At 43.4% G+C, this 27780-nt stretch overlaps 3 protein-coding genes across 9 annotated transcripts in view; 2 read left to right on the forward strand and 1 right to left on the reverse strand.

The window, feature by feature from the left end:
* Nucleotides 1-235: 235 nt before the first annotated feature.
* LOC129456428 (uncharacterized) lies at nt 236-7466 on the forward strand. Its single transcript, XM_055223472.1, has 14 exons — nt 236-809; nt 968-1078; nt 1157-1275; nt 1406-1577; nt 1665-1783; nt 1916-2990; nt 5063-5155; nt 5279-5448; nt 5517-5584; nt 5753-5871; nt 5946-6120; nt 6199-6325; nt 6390-6447; nt 6584-7466. The coding sequence occupies exons 1-14, from the start codon at nt 419-421 to the stop codon at nt 6592-6594; spliced, it is 2808 nt and encodes a 935-aa protein (XP_055079447.1). The 5' UTR covers nt 236-418; the 3' UTR covers nt 6595-7466.
* A 5-nt stretch (nt 7467-7471) lies between these two features.
* On the reverse strand, nt 7472-10949 carry zgc:65811 (uncharacterized protein LOC393524 homolog). Of its 2 annotated transcripts, none has more exons than XM_033971556.2 (9): nt 10854-10949; nt 10617-10719; nt 9913-10018; nt 9755-9852; nt 9527-9601; nt 9360-9461; nt 9170-9265; nt 9006-9089; nt 7472-8103 (listed from the first exon to the last, which is right to left on the reverse strand). In XM_033971556.2, the coding sequence occupies exons 2-9, from the start codon at nt 10680-10682 to the stop codon at nt 8014-8016; spliced, it is 717 nt and encodes a 238-aa protein (XP_033827447.1). In that variant the 5' UTR covers nt 10683-10719; nt 10854-10949; the 3' UTR covers nt 7472-8013. The 2 variants fall into 2 exon arrangements, with proteins under 2 accessions (XP_033827447.1, XP_033827445.1); XM_033971554.2 differs by having other exon boundaries at nt 7472-8740.
* Nucleotides 10950-14329: 3380 nt separating this feature from the next.
* Nucleotides 14330-27780, forward strand: part of LOC117375255 (RNA binding protein fox-1 homolog 2-like) — a 44367-nt gene continuing 30916 nt past the window's right edge. For all 6 annotated transcript variants that reach the window (XR_008648762.1, XM_033971536.2, XM_033971538.2 and 3 more), the window contains exons 1-2: nt 14330-15334; nt 26384-26434. Coding sequence is in view for 5 of the 6 variants with exons in the window: in XM_033971536.2 (XP_033827427.1) it covers nt 15077-15334; nt 26384-26434 (309 nt within the window). In the remaining variant the exon portion in view is untranslated. The remainder of the gene's footprint in view (nt 15335-26383; nt 26435-27780) is intronic.

The following is a 27780-nucleotide window of genomic DNA, read 5'->3' on the forward strand; positions in this document are numbered from 1 at the left end:
TTTGGAGTAAAATACTACAGAAAAATGTTAAAAGTGGAAAATACATGGAAATTCTGATGTAGGTTATTTATGTATTTAATTGATTTATTGGTGCATTTCAGGTCAACACTTAGATCTTTCTTTAAAATGAATAAAAGCCTTTGTGTGATGCAGTGGGGCCCTCTAGTGGCTCTGAATAAAACAACATTATTTGCAGGATACGTGTTGTATTTGTGCTGCGCAGTGTCCGTAGTTGTGTTTTTCTGTAAAATCCTAACACATTTTGAGTTGGAGAGGCACATGTGCTGATTGAATCTCCTCCTCATCAGCCCGGGACACCTGTGGGATGAGCCCTAATGAGGGAGCAGGTGTGTGTGTCCAATAAAAGCCTCGCCACTGCGCGTCTCTCTGCTGTTTTACGCACAGCTAAAAATCTACTATGACCAGGAAACCAAACAGATTCTGCTTCGGTGTTGTTGTCATCTTCACCTTTGCAGCATTAAGTTTTGATCCAGGGGCCTGTGAGCCTGTGGGTTACTCTGCACGAGCATCTGAACCCCCCGCGCGTCATGGAGACGTGGAGCGCGCTCTGACCACGGACACGTGGGCCCCGAGGTCAAGAGGAAGGAGACAGGGTTTAGGCTCGAGACAAATCAGCTCCAGTTTAATGAAAACAAAGGAAACATTCAGAGACATGTCTGAATTTACAGGCAAACCTAAGATGGTGTCTTCACTGGACCAATATCAAAATAATCCACCTTTTCACTCGAACTGCTCTGGAGGAGAAGTCCAGCAGGTTATTTATGGAAACTTTGACTTCACTGATACAGGTCAGAACCAACATGTGTCATTTATTTAACACAATCAGAACATGAGCAGCAAATGTTTTACTCAGACACAGAATGCAGTTTAAAATGGGCATTATTATTTATTATTATTATTATTATGATGCATTTGACTATCACTGACCTCCATGTTTGTCTTGTAGATGTCCAGGCTCAGTCCAGAGAGGAGCTGCGTCCTGTGGTGGAGTGTGGACAGGACTCGATGACCCTCACTGTGAGGGGGACCAGAGCTGTGCCGCTCCGTGTCATCACAGGTGATCACAGGTTAACACTTATATCTTCACTCAAAGTTTTCACAAATCAGTAAAAAAAAAAAGCCTTGTGATTTGTAGGAACTGACTCCTCACTCGCTCTGTCTGAACTGCCGTCTCACTGCGGCTTCTCCGTCCACAAAAGTTGGAGAGAAATCGCTCTAGTTGCTCAGTATAACGGCTGTTATGTCACCGCACAGGTAACCTCTCCATTTTATACTTCTTATAGTTTGGGTTTTTGTGTCATTGTGTTTTAAATATGACATTGATTACACACATGTTAAATAAAACATGAACATGTAACATTAGACATAAAATAAACTGTTTCAGAACGATCGACACGTGCTGCCTTTGCTGTGGCGCAGGACACCGGTCAGGATGTCGTGTCCAGTGTCTCCAGTGAAGTCCCAGAGTTTGGACGGACTGTCCCAGTGCTGCTCGTCCTCTGGCCTGACCATCAGCCTCAGAGACCCGTCTATGTCCAAAGAGCCCAGTGTAAATGGTAAACCACACACAGACTAAATCAATATTCTCTCAAGAAAGTCCCGTCTTATGAAGTGTTTCTCTGACTCTGTCCTTGTCCCTTAAGTCCGGGGCGAGTGGACGCCTCTGGACGAGTTGGTGCAGCACTGTGGGTTCAGTCTGGAAAGAGGAAATGCAGAGACTGTCATCACGGTGCCATTTCTGGCGTGTGGCGTCACATCGAGGGTAAGGGCTTCCTGCTTTGATTCATAAATGTAACGATTCAAGAAACTATTGTTCTAAGCTCATTAAAAGCGGCATGTGTTAAATTTTAATGTTTATTCGTCGACATAAACATTTGTCATGTCATTTTCACAGGGAGGACATCGTACACTTTCTCTTCAAATTGGGGAGGAAGTGTTTTTCTTCACATGTCCCATATTTACTACTGAAACATCTCATGAATCAAACGGAGCTTATCAATTTACCACAACACAAACCAAACCGGAGACAGAAGAGCTGAAGCCTAATCAATGGACACCACCGTATTACCTGGCACCACTCTACTACCCCCACCCTACACTGCACCACCGAGCTCGTGTCCCACAGGTGACTCCTCCCCTCAGGACAGTGGAATCTCTACTTAAAACCCTCGTACGTGATGAGCAGAATGACCACAGACAGCCCCCACATGAGTACTACAGTCTGCAGCCTTCACTGGGAGATACTTCTACCGTGAAACATCCTCCTCCACCTCTGAAGGGCTCCACTGTCCGTACGCAGCCTCACAAATATGTTTTCAATCCGTACTACCACTACTACCACCATCCCAAAATCCCACAGAATCCCGGCTCTGCGGCGAAATCTCAGCTCTCGAGTGAAATGACCGGCGTTGCACCTTTGTTTCATTTGAACTCTGCTACTGAGCTTTATCCCAAACCCCCTCTGTTGCCCTACGCCGTCCCGCAGCATGACGTCGTAGAAAAAACTAACTTTGAGTCTGAAAAACCAATGCACGGTCTCCCTGAAGTCTATAAACAGCACAATATGGACACAGTTGACCTCAGAATGAATCCAAATGATCAAAAACCCTTTGGAACAGTGCCCCCTGCTGGAGAGTCCACACCTTCAGCCAGTCCACATCCTCCCACATACACGCACTGGCCCCTGCCTTATTACTACCTGTTATTTTATGGACCTAAAAGTGAGAATGATCCTTTTCCAGCTGCTGCTCCCGCTCCACAAAGTGCAAATCCTCTTCTTCAGAGCGATGATGTGCAGCAGAGCTTTGTCTCAGACTCCCACTCTGCCCCTGAGCTGTTTGCACCGGTCCATGATGCAGCAGAAGACCTGATGAATGAAGGACAATCGACTCCACACTCCGATCTGTCACAGTGGGGGGAGAACTATGTCGTACTCCCCCCACTAATGTCTGAGGATGACGGTGTGGAAGGTAAAACTGTCCTAATCTTATCATTTTATAATATTGGCCACAGATTTAGATGGTTTATTTATTTATGGGGATTAGAAGTGACCTAATCAGGACTGGAACTGGATAATTAGTGGATATATTCATAATAAAAACCTTGATTCCGTTGCTGTTTGAGGCATATATGAATACGATTTGACTCGATTTAACTAGGATGTGAAGTTTAGTTGGCGTTTTCTTTTAATCGCTGTGTGCTCTTTTGATTAAACGGCCGTACCACGTTGAAAATCGATCCTGTCTGATCTCTGGACCTGGTTAGTCCTGGACAGGTGCCACAGTGAGTTGGTTTAGAGCGCACACTGTCGTCATCTCCTCGAGCTTGACCGTTCCCCATCCTCCAGTGACCGTGTGAGCAGATGTACAGTACGAACGAGTCTGTGCCTGAGATAATGAATGTAGGACAGGTGAAAATGAGTCTATAGCTACAATCTGGTGATAAAAAGATGCATTTACATGAAATTTACATACGCCATATAAAAAAAGATGCATACGATTTTTTTTTTTCTCAGTCTGACATGAAATCAGACTCAACTTTTCCCGTTTTAGGTCAATTAGGTTTAACAAAATTATTTATATTTGCTAAATGCCAGAATAATAAAAGGATTTTTAAGACAGTTTTTCATTTCTTCAAAGTCAGAAGTTTACAGAAATTTCATTAGTATTTGGTTCCATTGCCTTTAAACTGTATGATTTGGGTCAAATGTTTTGGATTTCCTTCCCCAAGCGTCTCACAATAGTTGTCGTTCTGTCTGGAGGAATGGGCCAAAATTCCTGCCAAGTTTGTGCCCGTGTCACTCGCACAGGCCTTTCCAGGTCCGTTCATTTTAAACAGGAGATCAGGTCTTTGTGATGGACACTCCAAAACATTGACTTTGTTATCCTTAAGCCTCTTTGTTATCCTTAAGCCTCTTTGTTATCCTTAAGCCTCTTTGTCACCACTTTGGCTTTAACTTCCTGCTGATGTGTTGAGATGTTGCTTCAGTTTTTCCACATAATGTTCTTTCCTCCTGATGCATCTGTTTTGTGAAGTGCACCAGTCCCACCTGCAGCAAAACAGCCCCACGACACGATGCAGCCACCCCCGTGTTTCACAGCTGGGATGATGTTCTCAGGCTTCTTCCTTTTTCCTCCAAACGTAACGATGCTCTTTTTGGCCAAATGGTTCAATTTTAGTTTGTTGAGACACAGGACATGTCTCCAAACATGAAGCTCTTTGTCCCTGTGCATTTACAAACTGTCCTCTGTGTTTTTTCTGTGTCTTTTGGAGTCATGTCTTCTTCCTGCAGAGTTTCCTTTCAGTCCATGTCCTCAGTCCTCGTTTCACTGTGGATAATGACACACTCTTACAGCTTCAGCAGCTTCTTCACCAGGTCTTTTTCTTTTGTTCTTGTGTTGATCTGCACATTTCAGACCAAAGCTCGTTCGTCTCTGGGACACGTCTCCGTCCTGTGACGCTGGACAGTCCCATGGCCTTTGTACTTGTGTTTAAATGTTTGACCAGATGAACACTTCTCTTTGTGATATTTTGGCTGATTTCTTGTGACTTTCCCATGACGTTACACAAAGAAGCAGTGTGTTTCAGGTGTGTCTTCAGATAAATCCACAGGTGTGTCTCTAATTCACTCAAATGTTTTTACTGTATTTTAAACGCGAGAATAATTTTTCAAAGTCAGACGTTTACCAATAGAAATCATTTTAATGAGCCAAATTGACTTAAAACGGGGAAAGTTTAGTCTAATTTTATGTCAGTGAATAAAAAAGCGTACACGTCTTTTATATATTGTGCATGTAAACTGTACGTGCTGTAACATTTTCACTGCCCAAACACATGAACATATCTGTATTTGTCCTCTAAACTTGAATAACACGGTGCTTCTTTGATTCTGCTGGTTCTTTAACACCTGAAAGACTGGTATGAAGTTTGGCCTCTTTACTCTTTCTGCCGGCGGCCCTTCTGTCCTACTCCTCACGCTGAGCTGTTTCTGTGTGTTAGATGCAAATAAAAAGCATATTCCCTGCGCTTTGTCTTCACACAGGTCACACGAGCGCCAGTGTGACCCCGCCCCTCGACGCGCCCGACTGTCCTGGCACTGGGTCACATTTCCACTTCTCTACTTCGCCTGTGAAGGGTGAGGTTCTGTAACAGCAGATCGTGTTTGCACATGCCCCAAAATGACAAAACGCACAGTGGGAAGTTGGAGAAACACTCCCCAAAAAAAATGTGTATGGTTTGTTTGATTCTCTGTCGACAGATTGCATATTGGGAGAGTACCTTTTGTTTTCTTTACCCGAGTTTGTGGGCGAACCTAAAGTGTCAGGTCCTGATCGCTCCAACGGGGAAACGTCCTGTGTCGTTGAACGTTTTACCTCCAGCCCCAACCTGTATTTTGTTCCCCTAAAAGACTGTGGGGTCACAAAACAAGTACGCACAAGAATCTAGCTCCATCTAAATCATTCTGTGTGGTTAATTTTATCTCCTCTTCGTCTTAGGTCACAGATTCACTCATCATTTATCAGCTACAACTTGAAACTCGTGACTCTGACAGTTCTTTGATAAAGTATGTGAATTCCTTTTTACTCCCGATCGTTTTCAAACTGATATCTCACAAATGCAAAGTGCTGTTCTGTGGAATTGGAAGGGACTTAATTTGTTTTCTGAGCACAAACCTGAAAGATAAAGCTCGACTAAACGTTTGTAATGATTCTGTGGATGTGTGCACCTCCAGGATGATGGTGGAATGTATTTTCTACCCCGGTTTCCTCGGAGCAGAGACTCTGTTCATACTGGACCCTTTCCCAGCTCCGTACACAGCTGCCGCCCCCGTACAGATGAGAATAGCCACAGGTGATTTATCGCTGCGGCTTTAATGTCTTCTACCGTGTGTTGGGGGAATCCTCGTTACTAATTTGTTCCTCTAGATGAGTCATTGAGCTTCCACCCCTCGGCCCACCTTCCCCTCCACAGTTTACGGGGCAGGTTGGTTTATATCGAGCTCACGCTGCTGCCTCCTGACCCCGCTGTGGCGCTGTGGGTCCACTCCTGCATGGCCTATACTTTAACTCCATACGTCAGCGCCATGGTCATTTACGACGGGTGGGTTCTTCACGTTCTTTTATACGTTGTAATAGCCGCCGATGCTTAGAGTAACTGCATTTTCTCGCGTCGTTGCAGCTGTTCGTCTGGAAGCGCCTCGCAGCATCTTCCTTCGGTTTATCCAAACACTCAGTACATCGTCGTTCCCTGCTTCCTGTCCTTAACGTCGCCGAGTCCTTTGGTCGTGGACGATGTGGATCCTGAGGTACAAAGACGTTTAAAGACTTGACCAAAACATTTTCTGTTCCTCCTCCTTTTCTTCTCTTCAGGTTTACTTTGTTTGTCTGACGGAGGTGTGCCCTGTGTTAGATGGAGTCTGCATCAGCTGTGAGTAAAATAAAGTAGTGAAGAGTTTGAAATAAGATACAATGTCGTCTCTGGTGTGTTTCAGCTGCATCTTTGGGGCTCCTACTGTAATCCTGAAACATTAGAACATGTCAAACTATTCCCTTTTTTCTTTTAGGTCCTGAATGAAAATGAGTAAACACATGAACAAGATGATACTTTCTCACAAAATGATAAATAAATGATAAACTCTGAATCCATTGTAATTTGCATGTAAGTAATACTCTGTCCTGTTTTGACGTGGAGCTCGGTGTCACTTTCTGGCAGAGAGCGACTCCGTGCCCCGGGTGAAGGTGAGGGCTCTTTGTCTGGAGCTCGAGTCCCTCCTATTGTGTAAACATGTGATCTTGTCCAGGCGAGGGCTCCATGAGACTGAAGATTAGTCGCACAAAAGTCAATTATTACTCACAAATTACAAACGTACTTGAGTCGAGTCCCTGTATTTCAAACGATAAACCACTGCCCACCACCTGGAGATGAGAGAAGTGAAAGTAAACCACCCGAGCGCTACGCAATCAAAACAGGAGCAGTGTATTTCTACAGAAGTTATGCAAGAGTCACCTGCATGATTCAATGGAAATGGAAAGTTAAAACCGTGTCACACATTCTCCACAGGCAGAGATGCGTTTTATGTCATACTGTGAAAGAAAGTTCATGCAGTGAGCTGTACTGAGAGGCACAGATGACTCGTGTGTTAAACCTCGTGGGAGTAGAACGCTACACTTTACATTTGCAGAAAATATATTAAAAATGCCTCAACATCAACGTGCACAGCTCCACATTAAACACACGGGCCTTTTCTTTTCTTAAACGGGTTAAATGTTTTGGTATTGAAGATGGTTGTCAGTGTTTTTCAGTTAAGTGGGCACAGTTAAATGTTACACTTGGATAAAATTGTGTTGATTATATGTTTATAGACTAATTCTAAAAAACAAACCAATGTAATTCTCACAGAAAATGATGCATGATGCCCTTTTTTCTACAATAACACAAGACTCTTTAAATCACTTTGTGTTTTATTGCTAACAAGCGTAATTGAAATGTTTTTTTACAAATGCAAAATAACAAAAATATTACATTTCCAGTGTATCACAAAAGTGGTTCTTAACTAAAGCTTTTCTAAAATTATGAACTTATTATTAAACGGCACATCCATTAATACAATCTCAACAAAAATGAATCTAAGTGATAAATGTTTGGGACCACTGCTTTGTTTTTAACATACAAACATTCCCTTTATGAACTTAAATCTCCAACATAACGATCAAATACAGGGACCACCATCGTTTCACATTCTGTTGTAACGATGTAAAGATCCTGAAGTGGGAAGAATTTTAAAAATCCGTAACTCCTGCTCCTCAGTCCAATGGATTTGTCTTGCATAATGACCTGACGCGTGAACAGTGATTTTTTTTTTAAACGTCTCACAGCCTTTTGAGTGACCTAAGATGAGCACGACGTGACGACTTGTTTCCATCGTTATAAGCCCCGGATAACATTAAAAAAAAAAAGTTTAACCACGTCCCAGTGCGTTGAAACGTGGTCTTCTTAGTAGACTTTGGAGTAGTAGGCATCAATGGCGCGCTGGCTCCTTTTGAGGTGATTCAGGAGGATGATTGAACAGACCAGCGCTGTTATCTGTCGTACACAAAGCGGGGAGGGGATGAAGAGCAGGGTTTGTGTGGGTGTGTGTGCGTCTATATTAATCCAACACCAAGAAAACACATGAATGGAAAGCTCAGGATGAAAAAGAAAGTGTCATGAGTGCGGAAAAGTAATAAAAGGGCTTGGGAACAAGATTTCACTGAATGTATGTTTGAGCTCACTGTTTTTATAACTTAGCGGAGCAATTAAAGCATTTTTTTTTTTATTATTATATTATTTTAATGTATTCCTTTATTGATTTGACAGCGTTTTTGACAAATGGTGCAGACAAACCCAATGGAACTTCATAATATCTGAACTTTTTACCGATGTGATCTGAAACTATTTCACTTAAAACCTAAAAAAAAAAAACATAATTCAGTCAAATCTAGTCCCATTTCCCATCCAAACAGTTTTAAGGTTGTGTAACGGGGAGGTTGGCTACAGAGAGAGGAGTGAAGACCACAGGCTCCTGATCGGGGGTAGGGTAAGAGGAGGAGGTGTAGAAGGTGTGGTGGGGGTGTGGAGGATTAGACGAGGAGGTGGTGGAGCTAAGAATGATGTATTGAGGAGATGCAGCAGCCAAGCGAATCTTTTTAGCAAGAGTGGAGCTGCAGATGAGGGCTGTGATCTGAGAAGACGTGAGCAAAACAGTGACGAGTATGAGAGGAGAGGAGAACAAGACACAATAATGGCATGGTTAGTATGATTCACCGCGCAAAAAAGAGCGTAAGACAGTATTTTAAACATCCCCGTGCAAATATTCCAGTATCTAAGGCGTTTCGTTTCACGCAGTGGAGTAATACGTTTGATAATTCAGTAAAACGACTGCATTATGAGTTGGAAAAATACTGAGAAATATGACAAAATAGACATGCAAAAAGACATTTTCATACCAGAAGAGCCCCGGTGCCGAGGAAGATGCCCAACACGACAGGGGCCTTTTCGTCAAAGAACGTAGATATCGTCGAGGGGCAGTTCTGTAAAGCAATGCCACACGTTTTGTTTATTAAAAATGCTCTGAAATTGCAGCCCAAGAATATTGTATTTATGTTCTTACAGGCATCTTCAGATTCTCCAGTAAAGTGTTTGGAGCTGGGCAGGTTTTCTTGGCGAGGTCGACAAGTGGAATCCCTGACACGCCACAACAATGAAGCTACGACAGAGGGATGAGGTCAAATGTGACAAAAATGAAACCGTTTGTGAGAGAAAATGTTTGTAGGAAAAAAAAGTGGAATTATGAGACTAACCATTTTTTGCACAAACGTAAGAGTGACCGCTACGGCCGGGTCTCCAGTCGCCACATACACGCCGTACAAACTGGTGTAGAATTCTGCCGTTCGCTTTCCAACCTGAATCATTCAAGGAAAATGTTAAAAGCTTTTGGAGAACTTTTAAAAACTCCTTTTCCTCTTACCTCGTCATGATTGGTGTAGGCCAGCACGCCAATAATTATCTCTGCTCCGGCGAGGATGGCAACGAGGCAAGAGAACTAAACATGTTAAGAGACAAACATTAAGAAGGTTAAATGAAATTATGGTAGCTTTTAGTGTCTTTTACATAAACTTGTTGACATGTTGAAATGTGCAGCACAGTGAGTGCACGGGTAAATATTAGTGACATTTGGACCACAGCTTTGTCTTACCACTTGCAGAGAACATCTCTTCTCGCTGCACGCTCCATAGTCTCCAAACGTGACAACGATCAGCATCACTGAGCCGAGCACTATCAGCACCGTCACCCCTTTGGACAACAGACATGATGAACCCAGAGAAAACAAACAACAGACTCTCTGTTACTCACCTATTACAAATGTGCTGGAGTTGAGTTCCTGTATTTCAAATATGGCTCTTGTGTTGTTGCTGAACCTCAGCCACAGACCAAGGCCCAAAAAACCAATGCCTGCCACCTGGAGGTAAGAGAAGTGAAAGTAAAGCACCAAGGCATTACGCAATCAAAAACAGTCACTGTGGGATTCAAGGGAAATGGAAAGTTAGAACCACGTCACACATTCTCCTCGGAAAGAGACAAGTTTTATGCCACAAAGTGAAAGAAACATCATTTCAATGGAACAAGCAGCAGGAAGCTCTCCTGAACACATGATGTGAGGAGTGTATATAACACAATATATATACTGTACAGTATATATAACACATGATGTACATTATATATAACACATAATATATACTGTACAGTATATATAACACAATATATATACTGTACAGTATATATAACAATGTGAGGACAGTATATATAACACAAAATGTACATTATATATAACACATAATATATACTGTACAGTATATATAACACAAAATGTGAGGACAGTATATATAACACAAAATGTACAGTATATATAACACATACTGTACAGTATATATAACATACTGTACAGTATATATAACACATACTGTACTTTATATATAACACATACTGTTCAGTATATATAACACAATGTGAGTACAGTATATATAACACATACTGTACTTTATATATAACACACGTACCGCAAAGATGCAGTCGAACAGGATGATGATGTATTTGCAGACGAGGCCACATCCGTCCACAGCCATGATGACAGAGACAGAGGAGACTGTCCTGTGTTTAAGTCTGAAACACCAAAGAGTGTGGTCAGTGCACAGTCCACGGTCCACAGTCCACAGTCCACGGTCCACGCACTGACAGAACTGACAGAACTGAGAGCACGAGTCTTTCGTGGACGACCCGGAGCGTCAGACACAAACCTGCTCTGCGCACAAAGCTGCTCGTCTTTTCTTCGACCAACTTCGCACCAAAAATTGCCAAACGCGTCAGATTCAGCCCGCTGCGTCTTTTACTCTGAGGATTTACGCACAAGTCCCGCCCCTTTGTGTTCGCTCAACAAAGTCATTGGCTCCAGTTTGAGATGGACACAGAGTTAAACCAACCAAAAGAGTCTGAGGAGGAGGAGGAGGAGGAGACAGACGGAGACAGGAGACAGACGGAGACAGGACAGAGACAGGAGACAGGGGAGCGCACGGGGAATCTGCTGAATCGAAACTTAAAAAAACTGCAGTAAGTGTGCGTCATTTTATTGCACTTTCTGTGAGGATTCAGGCCTCCCAGCCCTTTGTGTTATGTTAGGAATACATGTATTTAAAATAAATGAAATGAATGAATACATACATGAATAAATGAATAAACAAACAAACGCTCATGGGGTGTGAAGCCTTTTTTCCTTTTCCATTCCAGAATCCAAAGCACTGAAAATGAAAACTCCTCACCTTACTCTGAGAAATGAGACCTGTTGGATCTGAAATGAAGCAGCACAATGCACAGGATGAGCCTTTTTACTGATTGAAATAAGGATGCGTTTGTTGCGTGTGTTTTTTGTTTTTTCATCTCATTTAGTTTGTTAATTTTCTAAAGTTAGTAGCCTATTTTGTAGCCCATATTTTACTGTAAAATAATCCCAAAAACATGATAAACAAATAATATGAATCTCCTCTAGACTAGATTAAAACTTTGATGGGTCTTTTTAGTTCATGTGTAGGCCTCTGTCACAGAGTTTAAAAAAGCACTTATTACTATTTCCTGTTTATGTATTATGTTTAGCTGTGCATATGACTTTTATTCTGTTAATTTTATTATGATTATTTGTGATTATTTATGTTTTTATTTGTGTGATTTTAATGTTCTTCTTATTCTGTAAAGCACTTTGAATTACTTTGTGTAAGAATTGTGCTGTACAAATAAACTTGCCTTGCCTATTCTGTTTCATTTGAATTTATATGAATTGAATTGTATTATTATTATTATTATTATTATTATTATTATTATTATTATTATTATTATTATTATTATTATTATTAATTTTTATTTATTTATTTATTTATTTATTTAATCATTTTATCATTTTGACGTTTTATTTTGACAAACCGGAAATGCGCGTTGCTCCGTGTATTTTATTTTGGTAGCGTCACTTCCGCTCTCAGTCCCGTTGGAGGCCGCAGAGGGTAAATTCTGTTCGGGTTGAAAACTATATTGTATAAAAGTGATTTACTGTTAGCATAAATACAAGAACATATGTTAATAAGACATTTTTTTCACATGTATTGAATGTATTTTGGAGCGCTAATTCTAAGTTATGCAACCTCAATTTGGACTGTAAAGTTTTTCAGTTAGCTTTGTATTATTTCATGGAGCTAATGGCGCGAAAACGAGCCGCCATGTCACGTGCTGTTCTCGTTCTTACTGGGAGCCGTTCTCGTTCGTGCAGGGAGCCGTTCTCGTTCTTACAGGAGCCAGTGAGCCTCATGTGTCAACTGTATGTTTGATTTTATTTTTATTTATTTTTTAAGTCTAGTGAATAGTGCATTTGTCTCTCTAAAAAATTACTCCACTGTTTCCAATGTAAATGTAAAATTATTTTATTGTTCAGACATGATTTATATAATTGTGTTTCAAGGTGATGTGTAACTCCTGTGTAATATGATAATAACAGCCCAGGGTGTCACTCTAAGCCCCCTCCTCTCAGTAGCATGTTGGAGACTGCAGGGGGAGCCACTGTGCCTCATGTGTGAAAACATTAATAAAGTGTTTCTGTCACAGGAGTAAAGCTGAGGGACTCCACCCTGTGTCCTGTGTTTCGTATCCGGCCTGATGAAAGGTTTGCAGCCGTTACACCTATTCATCTTTAGCTCTTTTGATGATTAGAGTTAAAAAAAAAAACAATCTACAAAATGATTCTGGTCTGTTTGGTTTAGTGTTTTGACGATAGACTTACTAAAACTTCAAACTCAATAAAAAGCTCAATACCACCAGCATAATAATAATAAGAAGAACTTTTATACATTAGTTATGTTTCACCCATAACATCTTTTTAACTGATTGATAAGTGAGTTTTCATTTGAATAAGTTTATTTTGGTTTGATTTGGGCTTCACTGTCTCTTCGTTTCATGTTTGGGTCTTACATTCCCCTCTATTGGACACCTAGAACTATCTGTGTTAAATGTGTGGAGACTGTGTGGCTCTTGACTCACTGTTCTGGGGGACAGTGGGACAGTGGGACAGTGGGGGTCATCTGCGCTGAACTTGAGTCACAGAAGGCGACGGAGTGAGAAACGCAATGGAAAAAGCTCACAACCTTTTCCAATTACAGAACAAACATCAGACAAACACTGTGACAGCCACGTTAAGGCACGGGGGGGGGGGGGGGGCTGTGTGACTTTCTGGAGACGCACGTGCGATTTCATGGACATAAAACTAAAAACCACACTTCAGAACCTTCTCCGTGGAGATACATTCGTTTTTTGCCATACTGTGATAGATTATAGCTAAAAGAACAACACTTCAATGGAAACGAGCAGGAGAAAGTCAGAGTGAGAGTGAAGATCATGTCTGCTCAGTGTCAGTGCAATAAACAACCACAACCAAACTGAGAAAAAAACAAATCATGCTTTTATTTTAGTCCTTATTTTGATTTTGGCTGTAGTGTTATATACTGTGACTATAAAGGACAGGAGAAGTTAGACTAAATAATTTAATGTATTTTTAGAGATGACTTGATCCTTGAGGCCTTATGCTTATTAAATAGTGGAGTATTTGTGCTGCTTTAAGGCACATCTGTTCAGTCCCAACAGGGGGCGCTAAAGCCCCGTCAGTTCAATCTGTCTCTTATTGGTCCTGTTCCTCATCATGTACGAGCTGTATGTACATTTTATAATCATACTGTTATATTTTTATACAGATGTAACATGTTGGCCACAGTACTGTAGAAAACCACACTGGAGACAGACCAGACTTATTTTAATTAATTAGCCAATCAGAATATTAGTTTGTTCTGATTAAGCAGCCTCCATATGGACTTTATATGACAGTATATTATATATTACAGTTTATAGTCCATGTGATTATATATTACAGTGTATTATTTATTACAGTTTACAGTCCACATGAGTCCATTTTTATCTTGGATCAAATTTACAAAACTGATGATGATCATGTGGAATCAGATTCACTGGAGCGGAGAGTTTGAAGTGGATCCTGTTGATGCCAATTATGTTTTACAAGGACAAAGACATGTGGACAAAGACATGTGGACAAAGACATGTGGACAAAGACATGTGGACAAAGACATGTGGACAAAGACATGTGTATGGCGTAATGGTCACGTCTCCAAACCATAAACTGGAGTAAGAGAGCGGCTGGGGGCGGGTGGAGGTGGGTGGAGGTGTGGGGACGGGCTTTGGGAAAATAAGGAGAGACTGAGAATGTGCAGACCCTGGGCCAGCCCACCTCACCTCCCCGTCCTCTCTCCCACAGCCCGCCGTCCCACAGATCTGACCGTGGATCAGCCGCGCGCGCTCCAGGCTCCGCCAACCGGGACCTAAACCAGAGGAAACCGTGTAGAGCCAGGTCCACACGCCAAGACACATCCGCAGCGAGGAGAGGACGCGGATAGAACCAAGGAGAGGCTGAACACGGGCTGAAGCACTCCAGGCTGAAACACGGGCTGAAACAGTCCGGGCGGAGGACACGACCGGAGGACACGACCGGCCCAGGAGGACACAGAGCTGCGCTGCTCATTTACTACATTTTCCTTTATTGGCCGCAGAGAAAGACTCTCAGAGCCACATTTATACAGAGAGCTAGCGGAATGTAATGCTAGCGGGCTAGCTAATGTTAGCTGGCTAATTAGCTTGTCAGGCGTCCAGGAGTCAGACTCTTTACTCAAATAGGTCACTGTTTGGCATCTTTTACTTCTCTACACTCACTGTTTGTCACATTTATACCTTTTAAATTGACACTATGTTCATGTTTCGACAAGCAAATGGAAACTTTGACAACAAAGTGTAAATGCTGCCAGTAATAATACATTTCTAGAGCAGTTTTTGTGCGTGTTTTTGGACATTACACATTTGGAGTTGTGGACTATTACAAAGGAACGTTACGCAGAGACATTTTGACTGGAGACTGGGCCGTCCAATGTTAATGTCGACCGACGTTGCATCTTTAATGCTTCCCGTTAGTCGGGGAATAATGGACCGGGACAGGGACATTGATACTGCGGCTGGAGCCCACACGAGCGCGGCCGGGGTCCCAGCAGCTGTGCGCGGCATGAAGAGGGGAGACCCGGAGCCGGACGCGCAGACAGCCGCTGCCCTCACTGACCTGACCGGGGCGGAGTGCAAGAGACCGAGGATAGATCCAGGCACCGGGGCTGTGGTTGGAGACATAGGACAGGTGAGACTGTGCTCATCTTTGTGTTAGTCCTGGTGCTTTGGGCTTTTGTTGGTTTCTCAGAGGATTTGTGATGTTTTACCAGACCGTTCTCTCATCAACAATATGCTCATGCATCATTGCAGCAAACGGAGAAGCCCCTGGTGTAGTGGCAAGGTTAGATTTAAGAATGAGTATAATGGTTAAAAATAAAAATAAAAACTCAGGAGAAGGGAGATCACAGTGAACCAGACAAAGGTAATGTGATCCAGGCTCCATGGCTATGACAGGCAGCAGCACAGATCAGAGCCATTCATCATGTGTGTGTGGAGAGTAAGCCCCTACACGGGCACATGGGCGAAGCCTGCATTTTTACACACACAGAAAATATCTGTTTATTTGTCTGTGATTCATGCTTCAAATCTAAATACATGCTGCATGTGCCATTAATCACTGGGTGCCCCTCTGATTGTCGCTAGGTGTTAAGAGAGAGGGAGACGGATGGGGGAGGGGTCTGCACAGTGAAAGACAAAGAACAGAGTCTTTTGGGCAAAGGCAGGAGAGCAGAGGGGCTTAGGGGCCCTTCTTCTTACATGGGTCTTCCCCGTGTTCACAGCAGTGCTGAGGCAGCATTAGTCTGCCAGTCCAGTCTTTGTAGATGACTGTAAATCAGGCGTCAGCTGGAGTGCAGAATGCACCTCTAATGTTTGCACTCTGCAATTCTCCTCTTGTTTATGTCTCTGTCTCCTTCTCTCATAAACACATGCATCATTTGAACTCCTCCTCCTCACATATGCTTTCATAAGCCAACAGCACTGGTGCTTAGTTAAAGGAAACAGCCCAAAGTGCTGGGCAGGGGCACTGGGGCAGGCTCAGGGGTTACCTGGATGTAATTGAATCCTGGGGAGCTGTTGAAATGCTTTAATTGGCTGTCTGTCTGAGGGGCTGCAGAGCCAAACATGTGGAGCGTAATGTCTGATAAGTTCATAGCCGATGGACATGATGATGGGGAAAGGTTATAGCCCGCCGGCAAAGATGATGTGACGATGAGCAGAGCAGCGTGGGGACCATTCTCTCTGCCCATCAGTTGTATCGATTGCTTCACTCAGTGGTGTGTGTGTGTGTGCGTGTGTGCGAGAGTGTGGGTGTGTGTGTGTGCGGGGTTTGATGGATGGCTGGACAGCAAAGCACAGTTTGATGAAGCAAAACAAACAGATGTTAGGCAGGGTCTAAAGTGCTAAGTGTGCTCTTTGACTTCATATTTAATAACAGCAGCTTTTTAATACATAGGATAAATCACCGTGTCTACTTTAGTTTTATCCAAATCTAAGTAAATAGTTTTGCCGTATGTCCTATGCTTGAAAGAAAGTGCACCCTAGTAGTACAAATCGTCTCTTTTTTTTGTTTGATTAATGAATTTGTACATGGTCTCTGACAAATAAAGAAACAAAGATAGTGCACCAAAGCATTAATTAGAGGTATATGGTGCCATAATTCATTTTGTCTTTTAAATGAAGCATAAAATGAAAGTGAATTTGATAGATGGGTCAAGTTCTTGTATCACATAAATGCCATCCACTTTATTCCGTTTATCAGAGGGCGGGTTTGCTGGGAGAGCAGTTTAAGCAGGGACTTCCACACTTCCCTCACCCCAGACAGTTTCTCCAGCTCCTCTGGTGGGACCCCAGGGTGTTCCCAGGCCAGAGAGACATAGGCAAGGCAAGTTTATTTGTACAGCACAGTTCGTACACAAGGTAATTCAAAGTGCTTTACAGAATAAGAAAGACATTAAAATCACACAAATCAAAACATAAATAATCACAAATAATCATCATAAATTTACCATTAAAAGAGAAGAGTGCAGAATAAAAACCTTTCAGTCGTCTGCACAGCTGAACAGAACCGTAGAACAGACATAGTCCATCCAGCGTGTCCTGGGTCTTTCCCGGGGCTCCCTTGTAGTGGGACATGCCTGGAACACAGGGGCGTATCCAGGAGCCATCGAGCCACCTCAGCCGGCTCAACGTGGCTCTTTCTCCTCCTTCACTGTTGTTGCCCAAAGTGGGGCCCCAGTGACACCTGTCTGGGAGATGTAACTGGCCTTGATATTACACTCGTCTTAAGGAGCTTCTGAACCGCCCTTAGTTTGACCTGTCACCTAGGACCTGTTTGCCATGAGTGACCCTACGAGGAGCATGAAGCCCCTGACCACACAGCGCCCGGGACCATTCAAACACTTATATCACTCCACTACATCACGTGTGTCAACCTTGTGTCTAGCATTTACCTTTTCCCTGGAAATATTTGTCACTCATCTTTAGCAGCAATTAATAATTCAGATAATGAAATATTGATGTTCCTTGTTCCATGTGCACAGTATTGAGGTCATTGTTTGAGATGACCTGATGTCAGACATGTGCTGGATGGACGGACAGAGGGGTCAAATAAAGGATGACTCCAAGGATAAGGCGGTCAGAGAGAGGTATATAGTGCCATTAGGCCAGTACCATTAGGGATCATGATAAAGCAGGGGGAGATGGCTGATGGATCGCAGGGATGTCATGGAGAGTGCTGCAGATAAGCAGGAGGAAAGGCTATGAATGATGATTAGTGGAGTAACCCTTTAGCTTCACGCTTAGGTAAATATACAATGAAATGACATTCTGGGGGAAATGTCAGCGTATTTGTCAAGGTGTGCCTCACGGATGGTTTACTACGGCAGAGCACGTGCTTGGGATGGCCACGACTGATTCAGGGGAGGCGCTCGTATCTAAATGAGCCTGGCCATTACCGTAGCACTCCCATTCAGAGGTGTAGTGGAAGCGCTGACCTTCCTCCTGACTGTAAATCAGGCTTTTTATAATAAATGAGAGTGCAGCACTGGGCCTGCTGCCTTTTGTTCCTGCTCTCCTCCCCCACTTGTGCTCATACATACATTCATAAACAGCCCGTGAGGACCCCGTTTGTTACCCCTTCTCCCCTTTGGCTGTCCTCTGATTACCCCCAGCTCGCCCCGGGCTGATTTCCAGATTGCTGATTGACTCCTGGTTCTGAGTGCCATCCCCCGACCTTTACCTTAGCGAACTTATTTTTTTATTAGGAAATTAAGGAATAAAATAGGGAGACTCGCTTGTATAGAAACGCTACTACTTCAATCTTTCTTAACCAGTGTAACATACTACTGTGTTATTTTTCTGTACACGTAGATCGTTAGGCCCTAGTGCCACAGCTCCAGGCCCCAAAGGTGGATAGTGGCCTCCCGTTAACTCAGAAGAAGCAGAATACCTTTGCACTCGTCTGCACATGAGCACGCCTGGGCCCCTGCTCTCCTCCCTCTGTGTTTATTGTCCTTCATGCCTCACGCGTCTCTCATCCTACTCTATTGTTTTGATGTGCTCCCTGCAGGCAGAGCTATGGCCACTCAGACCCTTAGTCCACTTTCTCTCACTCTCTCTGTCCATCTCCCTCTTCTCTCCCCTCCACCAGAGCCGATTTGTCCTATCGTTGGCAGTAAAGAGGCTTTGTGTTGCGCTAACGAGATCAAAGCTCATTTAGCGGAGGGCATTAAGCGGCCTGATCGCTTTAACAGGGACGGAGCGGAGGGAGGGGGGCCGGGCCGGGGTGGCGGCATATGGACGCGTAGATGATGTGGATACTTGAGGTTATTACCCAGTGCGAGCGGCTTTATTTCAGGCTCGCTGGCCAAAAGTGTTTGTCACAGTTTGTTATTTCAAACTTGAACTTTTCATTCATGCCCCAGGGCCCGGAACACGGTGATATCGGTCGCTAATGAAAATCCATTGCGGACATCAGACTAAAATAATTCCTGTAAATGTCTGTCTGGGGGTTTCTCTGCGCTCAAATGCTAAAGAAAGTCAAAGTCTGAAAAAGTTCTTGCATAAACATTAAAACATTGCCAGTGGAGCTTAACAATATTGCGATTTAGTAGTTACTATTCCAATACACTCACAGTAAATACATTTTTGCCAAGTAGTTAAAACAATCTCAGCGGCTCCCATGATGACGCTCTGCACCTCCGCGTTAATGATTGCTGTTAATCTTTGAGCCGTGGCCCGGGCGAGTCTTGACTTTTGAACTAGCAGCGATAAGCTAAATATTCCCCAGACGCTGTTGCTTAACTCGTATTCTCCGCTTCTATCTGTGCTGTGCTTTTGCTTTGTCCACTTCACTACACTGTGCTTTATTGACACAAGAGCCGCGCTGCTATTGCCAAAGCATAAGGAGTAATCAGATCAAACGGGAAAGGCACTGACTGAAATGGACTGCGCGTATGCTTCCTCCTCCTCCTCCTCCTCACTGTTGTAAATGTCTGGAGGTTTAAACACGGCGCTCGCATGTGAAGTCTCCCTTTATGGTCATCTTTCCCCCCATAATCCCTTGTTGACCCCCCTCCTCCTCCTCCTCCTGCTCGTCCTCCTCACCCCTCCCCAAGGCTGCCCCCAAACTGTCACACACACTCCCATCTTGCCCCTTTAAACGGAGATATGCCACTTCTCCCTTTCACGGCTGGGTCATGCGGGATGCCCTGTCGAGCTGCGGTCACGTGGTGTGTTCTGCAGTTAGGAAATCTATCTTCATCATCGGCCAGCGCTGCCTGTGTTTACTAATGTCCTACAGTGCCTGCCGGGCTCTGCTTTGACCAATCAAAATAATCAATTGCGACAGTGAATGATGCGACCCTGAGTCAGCGATGTGGATGGATGGTAACGCCGCACTACTGTTTTATGTCGACATGTTCTTCTAGGCTACAAGTAATGAAATTTATGAAAAATACCTTGAAAAACATATATTTTTACACACATTTCTACACAAACTGCTGGCATCTCCTGTCTCCATGGAGATTATTACATTTAACGCTGTGAAATATATGGATAATACGCACTGAAAGCATGTGGTTCTTAAAGTAATTGATGTTTTATTGATTAGCTGAACTTGGCAGCATTAGATCCACATTTTGAGATACTTGAGGACATGACAGAATATACAGTATATATCTGCATAAATACAGGTTTTTGTCAGCTCGTCGCACTGAAAAGTCTGTAAAAATACCAAACGCGAATACGCCCGCCAATGCTTCAACCTTTTAACATTTTGAGTTGCACAAGTGTCTGTTTCTGCCCACATCGCAGCAGCTCAGCCTCAGTACAGGCAGGCCATACATTAAAAACAACACAAACACAGGCCAAATATAGGAATGCCACTTGGTATGTAAAGTGTAAAATATACTTGCTGTAGAGATTCTTGGCCCGTGCAGTGTATGTATAATCTCAGAAAACGTCTCTTCCTTTGGTTTCCTTCACGTCCTACCTTCTGCACGGCGCCTCCATCTGCTTTGCCTGTCACTGCGCTCCACAACTGCATTTGTCATTTTTTGGCTTCATCATATGGCTTTCATATTCTTTCTCAGCACATCTCATCCATCAGTCTGTCCGCTGTCCTCCTGCTTTATGCGACCGCTTTGCCCGTCTAAGATGCCATTTTAGTTTGCAGTACTCACCTGTACTTTGCTTTTCACTCAGTTAATATCCTGACTGTTTTCCTACCCTGCATAGATTTGTTACTATGCATTCATTTGTAATACTTTACTTTGACATTTAAAGCCTAACTAACCTCATTTGGCACAGCTTTGGCAATTTACTCGACACTTCTCAGACACTTTGCACCAGCTGCAAGTTTGGTGAGATGGAGAGGGTTGTAGCTCTTCACGTTTTGAACTTCTACCAGTTTGCGTACGCTTCAGCGCTCCAATACTGAATATCCAGTTACCTCACATCTGTTTTCAAACTTTTCACAATTATGGCACAAAGTTCTAAGCCGACTTTGAAGTCTGCACTGGCCCCAATAAAAATGAACGGATTGACTAGTTGTACATTGCAGCTTTTGGCTAACGAGGAGCAGTGTGGGCGCGGGGGGGCAGCAGGTGGGACGTTTCTTACTTTAGGTGCGTGGATAGGATCACCTCGCTGTTCTGTCTGTGGCCCGCTCGCAGACGCCTCTGTAATTACCCCTGCGTCCCTCCCCCCCCTGCGCCATCTGTTGACCTCATGTCATTTTGCCTTCCTTCACCAGCGCTCACTGCTCTTTTTTTTGCCTCTTCTTAACTTCCCCCCCCTTCTCTGCCGCAACTCCCGAACTTCTTCCCATCTCCTAAAATAGCAAGGCCCTGGGAGAAAAAAATAAACAAGCAAAAACACCCTTCAGTTTTTCCGAAATGTTTACGTTCGCCGGACTTTTTAGTACTGTCCTCGATTTTGTCTTCCAACCCTTGGGCAATCTGCAAACTATTCCAAAAAGTTGCCCCGCCAGTGCTTTTAACTCGGCAAGTGCATCAGTTTTTCCATTTTATTTCCCCAACTGTGGTAGGGAGGAACAAAAGTGCCTGGGAGACGCGCAGGCTTGTAACAGACTTAAACGCAATGCCATATGGTAAAGGCAGAGCACGGATAAATGAGGTATCAAGTTTATCCCCCTCCCCCACTCCCTTAAGAAAATATAAATCACACGCATTCTTCGCATATGACTCATTTTCTCCATTTCGCAAATGTTGGAGCGCTTGATTTCGCTCTTCCCCCTTCCCCCTCTCCGTCCTTAACTTAGGCCATGTCCAAATTCCTCTATGCCTGCCCGGTTTTCATCTTTCTCTTTCCGTCTTTCTTCTCTCCTTCTTCGCAGCCCATTCCCAGTGCGCCTCAGACGGATTGATTCCAGATGTTGCTTTAGCTCCGCCTTCTGTTTTTTTTTTCTTTTTTGTCTTTTCTTCTTGTCCATTCGTGACCTCGCTCTATAATTTGGGCACATTTGGTTTGGATTTTTACAGGAATTCCATCGTTGCCGACTTCATAATCCAAAAGCTGCAAAAGCCGACTTTCTTTTTGTTTAAATCCCCTCCCCAACTTTCGGCACATTCGGTTTCATCGCGGTTCGCCGTAATGAGTACACCACGCCAGCTGATCCTCTTACTCAGTATTCATACAGCCATTGAAATTCATTGTGGTACGATTTTTCTTATTTCAATAGGAGGCTTTTTGCTGCATCGCCCAGGGCCCCGTGGACACGCAGCTCCCAGCGCCACAACCTTAACACACTCACTATCTTATTATGTCCGTCTGCCCGGTCCAGTGTGCTGCCATAGCGCACCAAGGAGAGTGTTTCCCCTGGGGACGAAGCACGAGGGGGAAATTAGTTCCAGATGAAACAGGAAGTGGTGAACGAAGACAAAGAAAGCGTTGTTTAAGAGTGGGTTTGTGGACACATATATCTTCAGGGTCAAGGTTGAGTGGCCTAGCGTCACGAAAACGTACCTAACCTTCATATACTGTATAGCTTTTTTGCCAACCTCGTTCTGTCTCTCCAGCCCACAACGTCTAGACTTTACTTCGCTTTAGGCAGTCATGTGTCCCATACGCGTCTGTTTTGGATCTTAGCTTGTGCTTTTACAGTTGAATAGTACATTAAAACACAAACAAGCTTATAGAAAAGTTCCAAAAGCGACTGTTTTTGTAAATGCGTGCAAGTAAAGAGCATTAGATCACTGCGCTCAGAAGAAACAGCCTATAAACTCAGTCTGATCGTCTCATCATTATGGACATCGGGAAATCATTTAGTTTTAGTTAAATGTCACAATACGTACACAAAACTCTAATAACGTTGATAGTTCAGTAACACAATGATGACACTATTAAGAACTCTGCATGCTGCGCAAGACGTGAAAATCTGAATACCAGAGATATGTTTTTTTATATCAGTAACAACAAAGTGGGTGAACAATAACACAATTAATAAGAACTGGAGCGACACTTGCCAGGTTCCCAGCTGTGCTTCACCACTGGGGGCTTACACGCCGCCAATACGCTATTGTACCTCCCGCCTTGCCCACTTCTGTTTGGATAACTACCTCCATTCTCACCTTGAAATCACTACATGTGTAATAATGACAAGTTCTAACACAAGACAAAAAAAAAGAAACATACACAATCTAATTTTACAATGTTGGAACAGTCGACAAAGACACACATCGAGCAGCCTGTTTGTTCTGCGCCCGCTCGCCTGGTCATTAGAGTGCGGGTTTGGACAAGCTGGATGTCAATATGCTTCCACCGCGATCCCTCCAGCCTCTGACACTTGCGCTTGATTGGCTCAATGAGCAAACCAGGAAGTGGGCAGGCAGCTGGAGGTCAGGGCCGCAGGGTTAACACTGTTGACACTCTTCGCAAGTCAGGCGGACACACTAGGCGGCCTACTCTCAAGCTGGAACAGTGTGCGAGCGGGGCCCGTGAATAGAAACATTTTGTCTGCCGCTAGTCCGGGAGATTAAATGTAATGAAAACATCGGCACTTCTAACGCCAGGCTAACACCCATCCCCCTGAACATACATGCAGGACAGGAGGGCTAGGTGCTGCGAGAGGATTACACTCTGAGCTCCACTTCCTTAAATATGTGTTAGAGTAGAATGTATTTACACTGCAAATCCAAATTCTACACATCCTCAAATAAGTTTTACAGTTGTATTATTATTAAAATGATCAAATGTCAGATTTTATCTACTGTTTTGGTCAATGGCAAAGGTCATTCTAATCATTTTACAAGCATTGTCTTTAAAAGTTATTATTAATGTTAATGACAGTACTCGTGTTATTTATGTATTTATATTTATTTTATCTTTTGATCCAACGCGATACTTGGCCTTGGTGTTTTTGCTGAATCCAATACCAGTCCTATATCACGTATAGTGCTGAAGTAGACTAAGCTTACTCTATTTTGTAACGCTACAAGAGCAAAAAATGACTGTACTAAAAGGCTGTCTCCAAAGAAAAACTGCAAGAATAAAAGAGATTTGGAGGACTAAAGTGTTAGTCAAATGTTTAATGGTCTTGATGATAAGTTGTGCTGATTTAAGCACTTTTACTTTTCTACTTGGTCACTTTTTACCACAGAGTGTGGATAAAAACAGCATTGAGGGTTGTAAAAACGCTCATCCTTGGAGCACACTGCTAATTATGCAGAGTAAACAGAGTCTGTGTTACGCTGTCGTCGGGTTGCACTCTCCGGAGCTGTTCTACCGAGTTCAGCGTCCACAGCAAAGGCTAAATGAAGGTCTCAGAGGTGACACAAATGGGTTTTCTGTCATTATCAGCATGTTTTAAGTGTCAGAGCCTCCACAGTATGGATCTAGAATAAAAATAAAAAAAACTGGATAAGACATTAACCCTCTGTCCCGGGGCGAGATCGACTAGTGGCCGCTCCAGGTACTGCAGCTCGTTTGGGCCCAGAGTGCAGTGCCTTTTCCCCGAATTCAAACTGCCCGTGTTCGGCTAACAGGACATGCACAGCTTTCACTAACGACCGATGACAACATGAACATTTAAACATTTGAAATCCTAAAAGCACCTAAAAATGAGCTTTGTTAGAATTAACGTAGCCTCACTCTCAGCCAGTCTGCATTTAACCTCCTCTGAGCGTTAGTCGTAGCATTACCCGCAGACGTCAACAGCGGCAGTGCTCGTATCTACAGGTTGTCATTAAAATTTGCCGTATTGAAGCTTTTGCTGATACCCGTATCGGTATGGGAACAACCTTACATAGTATTACATTTCTTTGTTGAAATACATTTAAATTTATTGGCTTAATCATTTGTTTTCAAGCTAATTACAGTAGAATTTACATGTGACATAAAAAATGACTCAAATGAATTCTGTTTCCAGCCATAATAGACCGTCAGCACTTTTTTATGAGGCACATATTCTGCATAGTAAAAAATGTTCAGTTTGAAAGCTTGACATTTCTTTGAGCTTTCCTCCAAACTGCTGGGCGTAAAACCTAATGCTTTACCCTTACTGTAAATGTGAGCGAACCCCACTGGCCCTCAGACACCCCCTCCTCTCCCTCCTCTCCCTCCTCTCCCTCCTCTCCCTCCTCTCCCTCCTCTCCTCCCTCTCCTCCCTCTCCCTCCTCTCCTCCCTCTCGTGTTCGATGGAGCCGAGGCATGAGTCTCCCCAGGCGGCCATGTTTTCTCTGTTAGGCATGCCAGCAGGCGAGAGTGCACCGTTATCATCTCTCTCTGCTGTCAAAATATCATCGTCGGGTTAACTTTCCACATTGTTCCAAAGCCCCTCCTCGACTCCTCGCTCTTTGTCTCCTCAGCGATGGCTCAGCACAAATCAATGCCTGCTGAAATAACACACGAATTAGCTAAACCGGATAAGAAGTAACCGAATTAAAAATAATTACCAAGCAATTAGGCACAACGCAGGGGTGATCCTGGAGGAGTGGGCTGCAGGGGCGACCCGTCTCTTTAGATCTGTGTAGGAGGAGACTTGTCCTTGTTTGAACTGGTTTAATTTTGAGCCAGTTGGATATAGTTTTGTTGCCAACCCTGATGTCTAAGTAATTATTCAGCATTAAATCAAGTTTGTGGCTACTGTTAACAAAATGTATGGGTTTTAATGGGTTTTTATGTTTAAAAAAAAAAGAAAAATGTTCCTTTAAAGTCAGAACTGTGCTCTAAACTCCAAACTACATGTTGGCTGTAGGGTTGGACATTTTGATTCATTAAATGGACCAAAGTCAATGTCTGTCACTTGCTCAGCCTTGGCTAAAACTGAATTGTAGTTTCTCACAGTGTGTATTTGTTTTTTTTTTCCTCTTTGGGTCTTTAGTCTGAATTTATTCAGGCAAACTAGTGTGTGGTAAACATCTTTTGTACCACACACAGTCACACTGGGTTAGTGTTCGAGCGCAGTCTGTGTTATGAACTTGATAAATAATTGACAATAAAGATTTACAAATACATATATTGCCATTTTCTCTGTGCATATGACAGTTATAATGCGATGGCACTGGTCTGTACAGTTTCAGTGAGGTACCATGTGGCTTTGATCCTCAGAATGTTCAGATCTGTGTAGTCCCTGTAAAAAACAAGCTAAGTGCAGCTGTTTTTCTGCTCGAGAGCTCTCCAGCTGAAATGTAAAAGTTTGGGACTGTCATGCCGCATCCGTGTGCTTTTTCAAAGTGCTGCCACTCACCGCTCTCTTCCCTCCTGTTGTCTCTTGCAGAACAATGAACCTTTAAATCCTGGTTTCCATGGATACCCACCTCACAGTCAGGTAAGAGCTTAGTGACTGCTCGCAAACCATTGTAAAAAATTGTGCATAATTTCAAAGAATATCCTTGAATGTTATTGCACAAAAATGTGACTGTGATAAAAAGCAAATGGTTTGTGTATCTGGTGTTATGTAAGCTTTGTTAAAAATATTCTCTTTGAAATCGGTGAAGTTCATGTGCTTCTCGTCGACCGTCATATTTTGTCTTTAGTAATGATCCGCTCCATTGTATCACGCTGTTATATTTTCCTGCCACTGCCTCTGGTGCCACATAAATGACGGCTGTTAGAGGGACTGATGAAAGAGAAACTAGCGATTGAACCTCTTTTCACTGCTCTGACCCTTTGAAAATAGACATTAAGCTATTGGCTGCTTTAAACTAAGCCAGTCTCTGTGCATGCTGTGCTGCCTCACAATGCCACCCCTTCCCTTCTCTCCCTCTGTCGAACTATCTCTCCATGCATATTGCTCCCCGTAATGAGCGGCGTGTGTGCAGTGCAGCGGCCGGGTAGCTGTCTTATCTACCGCCGCGCAGTAGTGAGAGTGGCTTAGCGCGTGCCACTGGTGCGCACATGCCAGCCTCTGAAGCCTCCATGCGTGTTCCTTTGTCTGCTGCTTGTGGCCTGTGTTGGATGTGCAGCTCTCTGGCAGTGCCACAGGAGGGGAGTGTTGGTCTGCTGAGCCCGATGGCCCCCCCAGCCTCCTCCTCCTCTTCACATCACACTGGCCCCCAGCCTGTGCTCACTGTCCGCTCTCCTCTAGCAGGCTCCACGCTTCTCCTTTCTGGGGAATATACTTCTTCAGCAGCGTGACGGAGGAGAGGAACAGGCTGACGACTTCTTTATGTTATGAGATTGAGTTCACTTTCTGTGTCATGTCTGGGACGGAGCAAACATACACTGACCACATAGTATTAGGGTTGCAAGATGCAGCTTAAAAAAATCAGTTCTATATAGTAGTTTTCTTATTGAAAGCCTTTTGCTGCTGCTGAAATGAGTTTACATGAATCCTTTGCACATGTAGACGTAGTTAATAAAATGCGCTTTCTGTGCTGACATCAAAGAGACGGTTTTGGCTTCAGTCTTGATAAAAATACCATGTGTTTGGCAAATAGTCACCTGCTTGGTATTGTACTGAGATTATTCACTGTTACTGGTCCTTTAAAGTCAGGTCACTAACTAAAATATTATAACTGAGAGTAAATTATGAGGCATTTGTTTTGAAAATGCTCTTAACTGCGTATTTCCGGTACATAGCACAAATATAAACATTAAATATTAAGCACATAACTGAAATAATGACCTGTCGATGGAGATGCAACTTTAATTGATATGTTTTGGTTTGTAGTC

Source organism: Periophthalmus magnuspinnatus, chromosome 8 (genome assembly GCF_009829125.3).
Source record: "Periophthalmus magnuspinnatus isolate fPerMag1 chromosome 8, fPerMag1.2.pri, whole genome shotgun sequence".
Taxonomy (NCBI): Eukaryota; Metazoa; Chordata; class Actinopteri; order Gobiiformes; family Gobiidae; genus Periophthalmus; species Periophthalmus magnuspinnatus.